At 36.9% G+C, this 12,916-nt stretch overlaps 1 protein-coding gene across 1 annotated transcript; it reads right to left on the reverse strand.

The window, feature by feature from the left end:
• Positions 1-381: 381 nt before the first annotated feature.
• On the reverse strand, positions 382-4,543 carry LOC141659571 (protein VERNALIZATION 3-like). Its single transcript, XM_074466502.1, has 4 exons — positions 4,179-4,543; positions 3,972-4,033; positions 3,013-3,053; positions 382-928 (listed from the first exon to the last, which is right to left on the reverse strand). The coding sequence occupies exons 1-4, from the start codon at positions 4,377-4,379 to the stop codon at positions 705-707; spliced, it is 528 nt and encodes a 175-aa protein (XP_074322603.1). The 5' UTR covers positions 4,380-4,543; the 3' UTR covers positions 382-704.
• Between the last annotated feature and the right edge of the window lie 8,373 nt (positions 4,544-12,916).

Consider the following 12,916-nt stretch of genomic DNA (forward strand, 5'->3'; position numbering starts at 1 on the left):
TATTACCGTTTAATGTGAATCGTCCACTAATTTAGGGTGATTTTATTATAATCCCGGATGGTCTCTAAAAGTCGGCCATATTCATTTGAAATCAGAATGTTTGAGAATCCTGATTCTGTCACGTTTTAAATTGAGAATGTCAAGTATATACAAAAGGAGGACTTAAAAGGGAAGTGCTATAAGCTGATTTTTAATTTGCAGAGCAAACAAAGCATAAAAAGATAAAACAGCCCCATGCATACATAATAACAGCAAAAGAAAAAAACAATGTGAGGGGTAATTTTGTCTTTTCATGTTTTTTCATCTCTGAAAATAAAAAGTTTGCTCTGGAAATAACATTTTCCACTTAAAATTGTTGTTAACTATATAATTGCTAAGAAATATACATTAAAAGGCTGCATGTTTATTCATTAGTACTTATACATTCATAATTAAGACTCTAAATACATATACCTACTATAAACACCTCTAGAAGGAAGATGACTATCTTGTACTTGTTTAGCTAGCTAGTCATCTGTTTACACACACAATCACAATCACCTACTTGGATTGTTTACAGATTACAACTCTTCAATATACTTTCATATCGAGAGCAAATATAGTCACACACACACACATATACAGGGAATCTGCTGTCGGAAAAGACCCTGTTTCTTGTAGTACATGCCCGCACTTACAGATACTTAATAATTTTATTTATGTATTTATCTTCTTCGGCCACCTGAACCAGACTCCCTCTGACAGTTGAAGTACACAGCAGCAACAGGAGAACCGAGATTGTAAAGCTCGGCAAAGTCTCTGGTGTTGAATTGCTGGCGCCATCCAGGTGCGTACACAGTCTGTCTTCCCAGTTGCCTGAATAATGCGAATATGAACCTGTGGATTCCCATTGATGGCCTTGGACTTTCATAACAGACTATCTCTTGGCCTAACAGGTTTTGTTATAAGTTCAAGTCAGAGAGAATATCGACAATTAGTAAGATCATCGTGTAATTAACTGGACTACTCTATATTCAGTAATATGTTCAGCTTACTGAATAATGCAAAGCAAAGGACATTGTAGGAAATATAATACTGTGAGAGAGAGTGAGGGAGAGGGATAGAAAGAGGGAGAGAGAGAGAGAGAAAAGAGAGAGATTGGACAGAGAGGGAGGGGGAGAGAGAGAGAGATAGAGAGAGAGAGAGGGGAGAGAGAGAGGAGGGGGGAGAGGGGGGAGAGAGAGAGAAAGAGGAGGGGGAGAGGGGGGGGGGAGAGAGAGAGAGAGAGAGAGGAGGGGGGAGAGATAGATAGAGAGAGAAAGAGAGAGAGATGGGGGGAGAGAGAGAGAGATGGAGAGAGAGAGAGAGATGAAATGAGAGAGAGAGAGATGGGGGGAGAGAGAGAGAGATGGAGAGAGAGAGAGAGAGAGAGAGAGAGATTGGACAGAGAGGGAGGGGGGACACCCCGGGGGAGGGAGGGACTAGGGAGCCTTCTTGAGAGAGAGAGAGAGAGTAATATGTATCTTATTTATCACTTTATGCTAGTCAATGTGAGTGTAAACATATGTACACCAGTACTAATGCGTCTTAGCGTGATTGTTACCCAATGATGGGAGGATTCAACTTTTACACTTTAATGGAACAATTTTAATTGGCGACCTTAATGGAACAAAAGATATCTGAAAAGTAGAATTTGTGGGAAACATTGAGCATTATTGTCGTACTGCATGTCTATACATATAATTTTGTTTTCTTTTAGTGTGTTCATTTAAAATTTTCATGACTGTCATCCACTACAAGATTTTCAGCTAAAATTGACCAGAAAAAATTGGTCATTTTTAGCCGTACGTTATTGTAGCGATCGCTACAAAACATAATTTATTAACATATATTGTTTTCGTTAATGAGCAGGGCAGATCTAGGACTTAAACTCGGGGGACACCGATCATATTTTGTAAATACACCTTTCTATTTTTCAATTTTTGGATGTCATTTTCATATATTTTCAAAAAATTCAAAATAAAATTTTATTTTAGGGAGACACCTGTCACCTGTGCCCCTTACTGGATTCTCCCCTATTAACCGGTACTTATGTGAATATACATGTATTATTGTATATCAATAATATGATTCTTCCTCAGCCTTAAAAAGCAAGTAGACATCTTATCAGATATCTGACCCGAGTTTAACGTAGGAAAAGTTGAAGAATAATGACACGTGGATCATGCAGAAAAATGATACCTAGTTGGCCAATAAAAAGATGTGACCAACTTTTCAAAAAGTTTTTAGAGATAATGTTTGTACCAGAATGACACGGCAGTTTTTTGTTGCTACATGATATATTTTCCACCTTTCATATTTGGCTTGTGTATAACTTATTTTGTAAATTGATAAAATATGAAAGTTTAAATCTATATGCATTGTTAAGGTTTTTTTTGACACCATCATTGATAAGATTTTATACTTTTTGTCCCATTTTAACTGATATTTGATTTTTTAACATACGTTTTAAGGTGACAAAAAATATTATTTATACTTGATAAAAAAATATAAATTTTATATCAAATTTAAGCTGAGACTCTAAATTTTAATTTAATTTAACTATTAAAAATAACAAATATGTGTAGTTATGATTTTTTTTAACACCTCAATTTATGTGAGAAAAAATCAAAAACAGTTAAAATGAGACAGAGAGAGTAATTTTATGGAAAATATATTTTAGGATATTGTTCTGCACTTGTTCAAGTCTTTTTAAAAAAAATCAATCATATACTATATAAATTTTAGTCAAAATTCAACAAACGATAAACGAAACTATTAATTTGAAACAGAGGGAGCATGTGCATGTGTGCACAGGTCTCTCAGTGTGTGTTTGCATAGCAAACTGAGAACATGAAAAGTGAAGCTATCACCAAAAGAAGGGGAATAGGAACAAAAGAACCTAGAAAATAGAAAGGAGATAGAAGATAGAAGAGAAGAGAAGGGAATAAAGAAAGTGTGAAACAACATAGGAGATTAAGATTTGAGACTCACCAAAGTTTGCCCCAGTTGTCTCTGGAATGTCTGTCACCAACCTAAACTTTCAACAACACCACTCACTAATAAGGTTATGTACTTGAACAAAGAACTATGCAGAACATACTTATGAATCAGTATTTCTGTAATCAGAAGCATAGCAGCTTTCCATATGAACAACTTAAACCCTAGCTTTTAAATTAAACTAGTAGTTAAGTGTAATTTTAATAAGAATAACATTTACACATATAAAAACTTACTAAATTTCAGTATTGAGTAATGAAATATCAACTAAATGTTGGTTTCAAAAACACTGCAGAATATTTATGGCTGGTATATGCAAGAGCATATCCAAGTCAATATTACAAATGATGTCATATTATATATATATATATATATATTATATTTGGCACCACCAGAGAAAACACAACACTTCAATGCAAACACTAATGCAATTCTAACATGGGTGTGAAATAGCAAAATATATTCTTACCTAGCGCTACAAATAGATTTAGGTATATACAAGTGGATAAATACAAGTAAACAATAATTCTAATTGAATCTCGAAAAAAGTAATAATCAATAAAGTAATAATCTCGTTAAGATAATATTTTTCTCCGATCTCAACATAATGGACATAATGTATCTTTACTCCTGATAAAGTAATAAACTCGGTAAAATAATATTTTTTCTTGGTACCAAACATATTATAGTTACTGAGAGGTTAGAAATAGATCTTTTCTTGACAGAAAAAGAACGAGCGTTCAGTTTTTTAAAGAGGTTTAACTCAGATAAAAAAATTGTGTATTTAAAGGTAGAGGGAGTTAGATTGCATGGTCTATTTTGGCACCCAAATTAATTTTTGATATTATAATATGACAATAACAACATGCATGCTCTGCATAAAGAAATTTATACTAGAATATTTTCAAGGAAAATCACAAATAGAATGGTATATTATATATATGGTTACTAACCAATGCAAGTATTCCCTGAGGCTGGGATCACTTGGACTAGGAGCATCAGGATCTATCATAACCTGCAAAACAAACACATCAAAAATACACTACAAGAAACACGACTTTTTCCGACAGTCATAACAACTGATCCTGTTATGACCACCTCTGAATAGGGAATTAGCATATGATATATAGAGATTAAAGTAGGGTTAATTAGCAGCTTACAAGAGTGTAGAAAGTCCTGAGATCATCACCTCCAATATGTACCCTAGGTTGACTAACAACTTGAGAAGGCCTAAACTCACAACCATTATTAACTTCCCTATTGTTATAAGTAACCCTTAAGGAAATTGACCTTGTAAATGGATCCAATACATCCCCAATTACTCTCCCTACCACCAATGGATCTCTGTTTCTGCTTGACATAACTAATTATAATGTGACTCTCTTTTTTCTCTGTAAGCTAGCTTAGAAATTTGTTGATAACTCTCTATACAGACCTTGTCCTATTTATATAGTGCACGGACAGTGGGGCCCACCTTGGGGCATGCAAGAAGGCCAATAGCGCCTCTTGATTCTGTAATCACTTACTTTGATGTAACATCAAGAGAACTGCATGCCAATTCCTTAAAAACAAGAATATTTTCGTTTTGTAACATGTTTTGGGATTTAATTAATTATTTTAGATATCCCAGCATTACTATGTGCAGTTCATACACATAACGTCATCTTTGGTACATATTGCATGACATCTCTGTGAATACAATCTGCGATTAATACATATAAATCAAATAAGTGTGTGTGTGAGTAAACGAAATCAAACAGAGAAAGGAAGAATATAACCAAACGGAAATCCTCGAATCCAGTTGAAACTGTCTCCTTAAAGCTATTTCGTCTCTCACCGTATGTGCGAGTCGATAGCCTCCCAGGATAAAACGAGATACCAGTATCATCGATAGATCGAATATACTTTCAGCGAACTTGAACTAAGCCCGAGAACTATCACCGGAGTATTGGAAAATTTAAGACTAAAGAGACCGAGAATGAAAGAGAGGACTCTTATTCCCTTGACTTAATAAAACTGATGCCCTAAGACTCTATTTATAAAGAGAGGCTTGAAAGGACTTGCTTTTTTTTTCGATGTGGTACATGGTATTTATAAGAAAAACTAAGGAATGGGTTTGTGCTACTCTCGATGTGGTACAAAACCACTTTTCATATTAAAAGGTAAAACTTTGGAACATCAGTTTTCATTCACCTTTTACTCATTTTGAGCGTGTAAATATGCGTTGGAATCCCCTCGAAGAGGAGAATACATTCCAATAAATACACATCACTAACACATAATGTGTCTCACTCATATAGAGTCTCAAAATGATTCACAACTTAGTCTAAAATACTAAGTTGGTCCAACAATCCCCCACAAATGAGATTGATGGTCCAGTAGCACGCACCACATAGACAGACAGACGCGGAGCTTGACTTGGTGATAGTTCCGGCGGTCAGATATAGCATACGATAGGTAGAGAATGCTCCTTGAACCTTCGCTCGAATAAGTATATCGACTTTACTGGTAGACAGTATGACGCGATGTCCTTGAATTGTTCGACCGTTTGTGTAAACGATAACATACTCTTCACTATATATTTCCTGACTCATTCAGTTCTCATGATTATGTCCATTTTGGCCATGGAACATCGTCCTGGTTCTGCAGGAGTTTTTAAAGAATTGTGCCTCGCAATTCTCCTTTGAAGCGGCCCCACTTCTCTCCCACATAGGTGATCTTTATCTTATAGAGTAACCCGAGTTTACTCAACTGAATTCCATGCGTTCTCTCCTGAACTCCATGTATTCATCAAAGATCATTAAAAGCTCAAAATTTAACCTCGTACCTTACGGGTCTCACTGTTTCCTCATCATAGGAACAGGCCAGGGGTTACCCCCACAGTGATTTGGTCATCATGATTTAGTTGTCCCATTGAACCAAGTTCTTGGGATCTCCAGTCAGCAATGGTTGGGTGTCCACCATGATGCCGTTAAGCAATAGGCTTAAGGCTCATCCCTCTCGATGATTTCTCAACCACTTCTTTTGATAACCCTTTGGTTAGTGGATCCGCGATATTATCTTTTGACGGTATACAGTCAATAGTGATAATTCCGGTTGAGATCAATTGTCTAATGGAACTGTGTCGTCGTCGTATATGACGAGACTTTCCATTATACATCGTGCTCTGTGCTCTGCCAATAGTGGATTGACTATCACAATGAATCCCTATTGCAGTTACAGGCTTTGGCCATCTTGGAATATCCTCCAGAAACTGACGTAGATATTCAGCCTCTCCGGCGCATTTATCTAGTGTCACAAACTCAGCTTCCATCGTAGAATGAGTTATCACCGTTTGTTTTGAGGATTTCCATGATATTGCCGCTTCAGCTAATGTAAACACATAGCCGCTCGTAGACTTAAGTGCTTTCTTGCTAGATATCCAATTTGCGTCAGTATATCCTTCTAATACTGCTGGGTATCTGCCATAGTACAGTCCATAGTCTCGAGTTCCCCTCAAGTACCTTAGTACCCTTATGATCGCTTTTCAGTGATCAGCTCCCGGATTACTCGTAAACCTACTCAACTTGCTAATTGAGTATGCAATGTCTGGTCTTGTACAGCTCATGAGGTACATCAGACTACCAATTATCCTCGAGTATTCCAATTGGGAAACAGCTACACCTTTGTTCTTGGATAGGTGCAAAGTCATATCCACAGGTGTCCTAGCTTTCTCAAAGTCATCCTTAAGAAACTTATCAAGGATCTTGTCAATATAATGTGGTTAACTTAATGCGAGACCCTCTGATGTTCTAGAAATTTGAATTTCCAGAATTACATTTGCTAGTCCCATGTCTTTCATGTCGAATCTTGATTTCAACATGTCCTTGGTAGATTTGATCACTTTATCATTGCTTCCGACAATAAGTGGATCATCTACATATAGCGTCATCATGACATAACCACTCTCGTTATCCTTGTAATAGGCACAGCTATCACATTCATTGATTTTGAAGCCATTAGCCAGCACGACCTCGTCAAATTTTTCATGTCCATTTCATAGGCGCTTGCTTCAAACCATACAATGATTTCACCAATCTACAAACTTTCCTTTCTTATCCTGGGACAACAAACCCTTCGGGTTGTTCCATATAGATTTTCTCATCTATGTCCCCATTTAGGAAGGCTGTTTTCACATCCATTTGATGTACAGTTAGATTACGCATTGCAGCAATAGCAAACATCATCCTTATGGACGTTATTCTCGTTACAGGAGAATATGTATCAAAATAATCAAGGCCTTTTTATTGCTTGTATCCTTTAATCACAAGTCTGGCCTTATACTTATCAATAGTGTCATCAGTTTTCAACTTCTTCTTGAAAACCCACTTGCTACCTAATGGTTTGCAACCAGTTGGCAAGTCCACTAGTTCCCAAGTATGATTCTGCATAATTGAATCAACTTCATTCTTGATGGCCTCTTTCCACATAGGTCCATCAGGTGAGGTAACCGCCTTATAGGTTTTTGGGTCACCTTCTTCGAGCAAATAGGTCATAAAATCAGACCCATAGGATTTCTCCGTTCGTTGTCTTTTGCTCCTTCTCACTACCCCCACATTTTCGTCTTCACTTTCGTCACTCTCATTATCGTCATCTACAGACTCATGAGATCGTTTAGACGTCGTAGGTTGTTGGTTTCCTGGATTACAGGGAAACATCGTCTCAAAGAATGAGGCATTCCTTGATTCCATAATGGTATTCTTTTGAATATCAAGAATCTTGGATTCATGAACAAGAAACCGATATGCAGTACTATGTGGAGGATATCCGATGAAAATACAATCCACAGTCTTAGGACCTATCTTCACCTTCTTCGGTGCAGGGATCAGTACCTTTGCAAGGCACCCCCACACTTTCAGGTGTTGGTAACTTGGTTTCTTTTTCTTCCACATTTCATAAGGACTTACATCCTTATTCTTGCGCATCGTAATATTTAAAATATTATTTGCGCTTAAGATGGCTTCTCCCCACATCGATTGTGGAAGCCCAGAGCTTAACAACATCGCATTCATCATTTCTTTCAGAGTGCGATTCTTCCTTTCAGCCATACCATTTGACTGAGGGGAGTATGGTGCAGTGACCTCGTGGATTATACCATGTTGTGAACAGAATTCTCCAAATGGTTTAACATATTCACCTCCACGATCACTTCGTATCGTTTTGATTTTCTCAGTCTGTTGTGTCTCAACTTCTTCCTTATAGATTTTAAATTTATCTATAGCTTCGTCTTTGCTTTTTAACAAATATACATAGCAGTATTTTGTACAATCATCAATGAATGTAATAAAATACTTGTTTCCTCCTCTTGTTGGAGCGAATTTTAAATCACATATGTCTCTATGTATTAGGTCTAGCACTTTGGTGTTCCTTTCCACACGTTTAAATGATGATCTCATTAATTTTGCCTCAACACAAGTCTCACACTTATGTTTTGAATCGATAGTAAGTTTAGGTATGTATTCTTTTGCACTTAAACGTCGTAAAGTGTCATAATTTATATGTCCTAATCTAACATGCCATAAATTAGGAGACTCAAGCAAGTAAGCAGAAGAATTCTTTATTTCATTATCGTCCTTAATGGACATTACATTGAGCTTAAAAAGCCCATCGGTTAAATAACCCTTGCCTACAAACATACCACTCTTAGACAAAATTACTTTATCTGACTCTATTACAATGCGAAAGCCATGCTTACTCAACAGAGAACCAGACACAAGGTTCTTGCGAATATCAGGCACATAAAGTACATTCTTCAAAGTCAGATTCTTCCCAGAGGTCATCTTCAGGATCACCGTGCCTTCACCCTCAATGGTAGAAGTTGCTGAATTCCCCATGTAGAGCTTCTCACCAGCATCAGAAGCTTTGAAGCTAGAGAAAATTGCCTTGTCTGAGCAAACATGCCTAGTAGCACCAGTATCAATCCACCATTCACGTGGATTAGAACCGACCAGTTTCACTTCAGAGACCGTAGCACAGAGGTCTATATCACCCATATCCTTGGAGATATTCTTTACCATGTTTGCTTCTTTCTTCTTGTTGGGCTTCTTGGGCTTCTTGCAGTCAGAAGACCTATGACCAACTTTATCACAGTTGTAGCACTTCACCTGAAATTTCGACTTCGAAATCCCTCCTTTGGGTGCCAGCTTTGCCCCTTTACTAGAATTAGTCTTCTTGGGCTTGGAGCTTTGAGCGTGCTCCACCATGTTTGCCTTCTCAGTGGCAATATTAACTTTCTTCTCGGACCCTCTGTTGTCTTCTTCAATAAGAAGTCTAACAATAAGATCCTCCATAGACATCTCCTTTCGCTTGTGCTTAAGGTAGTTCTTAAAATCTTTCCATCCAGGTGGAAGTTTTTCAATAACAGCAGCAACTTGGAAAGACTCACTTATGACCATTCTCTCAGCATGAATGTCATGAATGATCACCTGCAGTTCTTGCACCTGACTGACCACAGTCTTAGAGTCTGCCATCTTATAATCAAGAAAGCGGCCAACAATCCACTTCTTTGCCCCAGCGTCCTCGGTTTTATACTTATGGTCAAGTGACTCCCATAAGACCTTAGCTGTTGGCTTCGCGCTGTATACGTTATACAACGAGTCAGACAAACAATTTAACACATAGTTCCGACAGATGTAGTCAGGAGTGCTTCCAAGCATCAGCAGCATACACAGTCTGCATGTTACTCTCAGCAGTGAGCAACGGTGGTTCTTCCTCCTTAAGGAAGCGATCCATATGCAACATGGTCAGATAAAAGTGCATCTTTTGTTGTCAATGTTTGAAGTTCGTTCCGTTGAACTTCTCAGGTTTTTCAGCATGTGTAGCAGGCACAGTTGGCATAACAGGTGCAGCAGGCACCACAGGTGGAACAGATGGTATGTGCGTTTGTACTACAGGTGTATGCACACCAGTAGGCACCACAGGTATGATCGGAGGAGTGAATCTTGCCGATATATGTCCAAGAGGAACACTAAACTGTCCGATGACAGTGTGTCCCACAGGCACATGTCCCGAAGGCACATGTCCAACATGCGTTTGACCCCCATCAGATCATACGATCCGTGCGATAGGGTTAATCGGCTGCTGGTGAACCCCATCAGATCCAGTGATCTGTGTGTTGGGATCAGCCGTCATGTTCATCGAATCGTTCACAGTTTGGTTCTCCATCGATCTGTTAGTCAACAATACAAGCAGATACAGATGTATCAGTCACAGATGTATATAAAATAGATAGCTTTAAGATTGTGAATACAATCTGCGATTAATACATATAAATCAAATAAGTGTGTGCGTGAGTAAACGAAATCAAACAGAGAAAGGAAGAATATAACCAAATGGAAATTCTCGAGTCCAGTTGAAACTGTCTTCTTAAAGCTATTTCGCCTCTCACCGTATGTGCGAGTCGATAGCCTCCCAGGATAAAACGAGATACCAGTATAATCGATAGATCGAATATACTCTCAGCGAACTTGAACTAAGCCCGAGAACTATCACCGGAGTATTGGAAAATTTAAGACTAAAGAGACCGAGAATGGAAGAGAGGACTCTTATTCCCTTGACTTAATAAAACTGATGCCCTAAGACTCTATTTATAAAGAGAGGCTTGAAATGACTTGTTTTTCTTTTCGATGTGGTACATGGTATTTATAAGAAAAACTAAGGAATAAGTTTGTGCTACTCTCGATGTGGTACAAAACCACTTTTCATATTAAAAGGTAAAACTTTGGAACATCAGTTCTCATTCACCTTTTACTCATTTTGAGCGTGTAAATATGCGTTGGAATCCCCTCGAAGAGGAGAATACGTTCCAATAAATACACACTACTAACACATAATGTGTCTCACTTATATAGAGTCTCAAAATGATTCACAACTTAGTCTAAAATACTAAGTTTGTCCAACAATCTTAAAGGCTGCATATTATGTTTTGCTAATGCCTAATATTTTAAATATACTTCAAGAACTAAGGGTTGGTGCATTAATTGAATTCTTGGTTTTTATCTTGATTTCTTTTTAAAAAATTACGATTTGACTCCTAGTATGTGTAAAGTAATCGGTTACTCTAAAATCTCAAAATGTCAGAGAATGCCCATTTTCAGGATCTTATATTATTCAAACACTCCCTCTCACTCGAAAGTCCGTCGAAGAGTGGATCACGTGAAGTCCTCTGTCAGCCTGAGTTCTGATAACATGTCAAGAAACCAATTACTCTAAAATCTCGAGGTGTTAAAGAATGTCATGTTACAGGATCTTATATTATTCTAAATATCAAGAAACAGTTACTCTAAAAACTCAAGATCTTAGAGAATGGTCTTTTTCAGGATCTTATATTATTATAATAATATGTTTATGAGTTTAATTATCAACACAAAGTTTACATTTTAAGTATAAGTATTATGTATAGATGTCACAATTGTTATATATATTATAAAGTCAAAATACTTGTTGCCATAATGTATTCAAATATCAAAATATCGAAAATGTCGCATACTCCAAAAATATCGAAATATCTTGATTTGTCGTAATGTTCTATATAGCAATATTAAGAAAATTGTGTAAAGATGTTACATGCAATTTTAAATCATACGCTAATATCATCTTAATTAGATATTCACCTCTTATAAATTTTAAGATGTCAGGAATAAGAGTAAGACGTGTAATTTTTTAGGAAAATAAACAAAATTTTATATTTTAAATTAAATTTGGAATTATCCTCGAGATTGAATTCGAACGAAACTTAAATTCTGACAATTCCAAATTTAGCACTACAAAGTTCTCCTCAAATCAACAATCTCGATTATAGGCCGTTATGTAATCAGTTTATTTAAAACTTTAAGATAGTAGACAAAAATCCGAACAGAATCTTATAACATGAAAATAAAGAGCACTATAAAGTTCTCCTCGGCTCATCAAGAATCGCAGGAATGCAAATAGTGCGAGCAGGTGATTCTTAGGACATTAACACTAAGTGGGACCCACCATCGCATCCTGATTGTTCGAGATATTTATTGTAAATATTATGGGTGATCAGAAAACCGCACAAATCGTAAAAACCGTCTGCACTGTATCAATCCGCACCGCAAAACGCGGTTTTTAATTTTCGTGGTGCGGTTGCGGTTTGAATTTTTAATAAACCGTGCGGTGCGGTGCGGTGCAGGTTGTGGTTTTAAATTTCTGAAATGCGGTTCAAACCGCACCGCACCGCAATATTTTATATATTATAAATAGTGAACTCGTTTAATAGAATTTAAGAGCTATGATAGACTTAAGGTATTTTTCTCCCTTTGGTTAATGGCTCTCGTACAGAGAGATTAACCACTAGTTAACTACTGTTGTCCACTAGTTTTTTTAATCATAACTTGTATTTTTTATTAGAAAAATTATAACTTATAAGTTATTTCTTTTGTAAATGAATTCCTAAAAAAGTTAAACTTTCCGGTGTGTAATTTCTGATTTGTATTATTGAAGAATATTGGCGATTTTGTGTTATATTAGTCGGAAATTTGATTAAATTTAAAGTTTTGTATTTTATTTAAATTTAAGTTTTGTATTTTATTTAAATTTTTCGAACTTATAAAGTGTAAACCGTAGTGAGCCGCACCGCACCGCATTTTCGTGATATGATTTATGCGGTTTTTGACGGGTACGCGGTGCGGGTGCGCTTTGAAAATTTGATATCAAATCCACATGCATGGTTTGGTTCGCGGTTTAAGGAAAAAATCGCATCAGCCTGCACCGCGCTCATGCCCTAGTAAATATGACATGAAAATTAAAGCTTGAAAAGACCGGAGAAGTAAATGAATGAAGCCTCTTGTCGTTTTCCACTCTTTATCTTTGAGGCCATGTTCTGCTGCTCAGCACC

The sequence above is a fragment of the Apium graveolens genome, chromosome 5 (assembly GCF_009905375.1).
Source record: "Apium graveolens cultivar Ventura chromosome 5, ASM990537v1, whole genome shotgun sequence".
In the NCBI taxonomy this organism is placed as follows: domain Eukaryota; kingdom Viridiplantae; phylum Streptophyta; class Magnoliopsida; order Apiales; family Apiaceae; genus Apium; species Apium graveolens.

What these genes read in the sequence shown, in the direction of transcription:
- LOC141659571 (XM_074466502.1), bottom strand. Translation starts at nt 4,379, where the DNA reads ATGTCAAGCAGAAACAGAGATCCATTGGTGGTAGGGAGAGTAATTGGG. An exon ending in TCAGGACTTTCTACACTCTT is followed by an intron (nt 4,034 to 4,178) that starts GTAAGCTGCTAA and finishes TTTGTTTTGCAG; the next exon opens with GTTATGATAGATCCTGATGC. An exon ending in GACAACTGGGGCAAACTTTG is followed by an intron (nt 929 to 3,012) that starts GTGAGTCTCAAA and finishes AAAACCTGTTAG; the next exon opens with GCCAAGAGATAGTCTGTTAT.